The 2,681-nt window shown below is 52.0% G+C and overlaps 1 protein-coding gene across 1 annotated transcript in view; it reads right to left on the bottom strand.

The window, feature by feature from the left end:
- Positions 1 to 942, bottom strand: part of LOC104389093 — a 7,005-nt gene extending 6,063 nt beyond the window's left edge. Inside the window, exons 1-2 of the mRNA XM_009998047.1 lie at positions 823 to 942; positions 6 to 131 (exon numbers count right to left, since the gene is read on the bottom strand). Coding sequence (XP_009996349.1) covers positions 6 to 131; positions 823 to 942 — 246 coding nt within the window. The remainder of the gene's footprint in view (positions 1 to 5; positions 132 to 822) is intronic.
- Positions 943 to 2,681: the final 1,739 nt, after the last annotated feature.

The following is a 2,681-nucleotide window of genomic DNA, read 5'->3' on the forward strand; positions in this document are numbered from 1 at the left end:
CTGGTGAGGGTGGAGCGCTGCGTGTACTGGGCCAGGCGCGAGGCCTCCGCCGCCAGCCGCTCGAAGATGTCGTTGACGAAGGAGTTCATGATGCTCATGGCCTTGGAGGAGATGCCGGTGTCCGGGTGCACCTGCCAGGGTAAGTGAGCACAGTCTGACACACCTGGCACCCCAGGGAGCAGCAGCTTCAGCACCCAAGGAGAGATGGGGCTGCCCTTTGCACCCCAGGCAGGGGCCCAAACCCCCGAGGGCCCCACAGCTGCTACCCTGAGGGTCTCAAGGTGGTGCCACTTGCATTGGACTGAGGAGTGGACCCCAGGGTCCACAGGGCTTCAGGATTGGGCTGCCAGGAGCCTCCACACAATCCCTGACAGAAAAAAGCCTGTAAGGGGTGGAAACATCCTCCTGCTCCACATCCTGCCCACAGGCTCATGCAGACAACAGAGGCCTTGACAGCTCATGGCCACCTCTCAGAATTCTTTTTCTCACCTTCTCAGCAGACATTACCAGAAATGCTTTAGTATTTACTCACGGTGCCATCAGCAGCTGCTCTGGTCATAGTGACTTCTACTCAATTATTTCTTCAGGCAGATCCATCCACTAGTGCTTACTCTCTCTAGGAAACCCTCCCTGATCTAGGTCTCTCTCTGCCTCCTACCCCAACACACACGCAACTTTTGACACTCAGCTGGGGCTCTACTGTAGCCACTCTTTTCCATCACACCAAAGAGCCACTCTTCCATCCCCTGTAAGGTTAACATGCAAGGAGCAGAAGTAACTACATATTAAGCAGTTCCTAGTAGAAAATAAGTATTTCCTCACCTGCTTGAGTACTTTGTAGATGTAGACTGAGTAGGTCTCCTTTCTCTTAGGCTTCCTCTTAGCCTTCTTGTCCCCAGAGGAGGGAGTATGACCACGTTTCCTTCCAGCTTCTGCACTCATCTCAGCTCCCAAAAGAGGCAGCTCCTGCAGAGCAACTGGTGGGTGCCACGGGGCTGGTTATATAGCAAAGGCAGCAGCCCTTCACCTGCCCCAACTTCAGCCCTCAAGGAGCAGGATAACACACATCTGTGAGTGATGATCCCAATTTGCCTGAGGGGAGCTTGGAAGTAACTGGTTCAATCAAACTTTCAGACCTGATAAAAGGTTTGAGGGTAAGATGAGCAAAGAGGTGAGCAAGAGCAGGACCATCACATTCACCTGGGACAGAAGTGCTAGAGAAGAGCTCTTCCCAGGTCCATCTGGGGTTTGGTAAAAGGAGGTTCCTGCTTTGGTGGGAGAGTGTCAATCAGAGTGTACCTTAAGGTGCTGCTTCCAGAATTAAATGGGTGGAACCAGTTCTGTGCTTGGGAATAGTTAATGCAGTCAGTGGAGACTCAGTAACTGGAGGGAATGTGTGTCTAGTGCCTGAACGATGTCATGAGCACCGCAACAGCCAGTGTCCCTCTCCTGTCTCAGCCACCCTGCTCCTGGGAGCCCTGCACACCCAGCAGGGCTTCAGAGGACAGGGCAGTGGGAGGGAAGGGCTGACACCTTCTGTCTTGAAAACCAGTGATTGCACTAGTGGTGGTAATTATGATGCAGGAGTGAAGCTAAACCAGGAAAAAATGTGCAGCAACACAGCAGAGAAGTGGACAAAATAAAAAGTTTTCCATCCTTTAGATAGAAAAGGAAGCCCTTCTCCATGGGCAGCACAGCAGACACTTCATAGCCTGGTGTCTGCACTGCCAGGCAGTGCCCCTTACTCAGGAGCACAGGTTATACTGGTAATCCATAGCAAACCACGTTTGCTCCACTGAGTGTGGGAGACCAACCCATCAGTCACTCTGCCAGTGCTTGCAGAGCCAAGAGCGTGTCCCTGCATTTAGTTTTATTCTGGTCTGTCCTCATGGGGGGCACCTGAGCACCCACCCCTGGTGCAAATAAGTGTCAGAGTGACAAATGGGGCCCAAGGATCACAGAAAGGCTTTTGGCACCCAAGAACTGAAACATTGGTGGTCAGGTGGGACAGTCTGGGACAGTCACATCAGCACATCTGTGCTAGGGAATGGGTTCAGGTATTGCAGATAGAAGGTAGTGTGCTCCTTCTGGCAAATGGGAGCAGCATATCCATGATACCTAACAACGTCCAGAGGTGCCTGTGGATGATTGCACTGGGAGTAAGGAGTGGGAAACACCACACGCAGACACAGAGCAGCACATGGCTTCTCCCTCTGGTGTACATTTCACTTCCACACTGATTTGCAGGGCTGTAAGTAGCTGAGACTTTTGTGCTGGGGAGGCCACTCCCTGCCACTGAACTGTTCCACCAGCCATGGCACACAAAGGCTCTCCTGCTCACATAGCTGTTGTACCTCTACAGCTGCAACTGTGCCTGGCACCCAGTTACACACAGCTTGTGTCTCTGACCAAGTGTTTAGTTGGAAGGAAGCCCTTTGGTGGGCAAGAAGCAGTGACTGGTCACTCAGCATTATGTGCACAGAGCCATAATACAGCAAGGGTAGAGGCTCATCTACGGAGCAGTTTAGTCAAATTAGAACTCCCAGGTTTGGGTACTGTCTGTCTATTCTGGAAACTGTGTGCTGGGCTTGGCTCATCCTTGTGTGTTTTTGTAGTGTATGGATCAACTCACAATGCAAAGACAAAGGAATCCCCCAACCTTCCCTTGATGGAGGACCTGC

Source organism: Chaetura pelagica, unplaced genomic scaffold (assembly GCF_000747805.2).
Source record: "Chaetura pelagica isolate M959 unplaced genomic scaffold, ChaPel_1.0 scaffold1145, whole genome shotgun sequence".
Lineage (NCBI taxonomy): Eukaryota > Metazoa > Chordata > Aves > Apodiformes > Apodidae > Chaetura > Chaetura pelagica.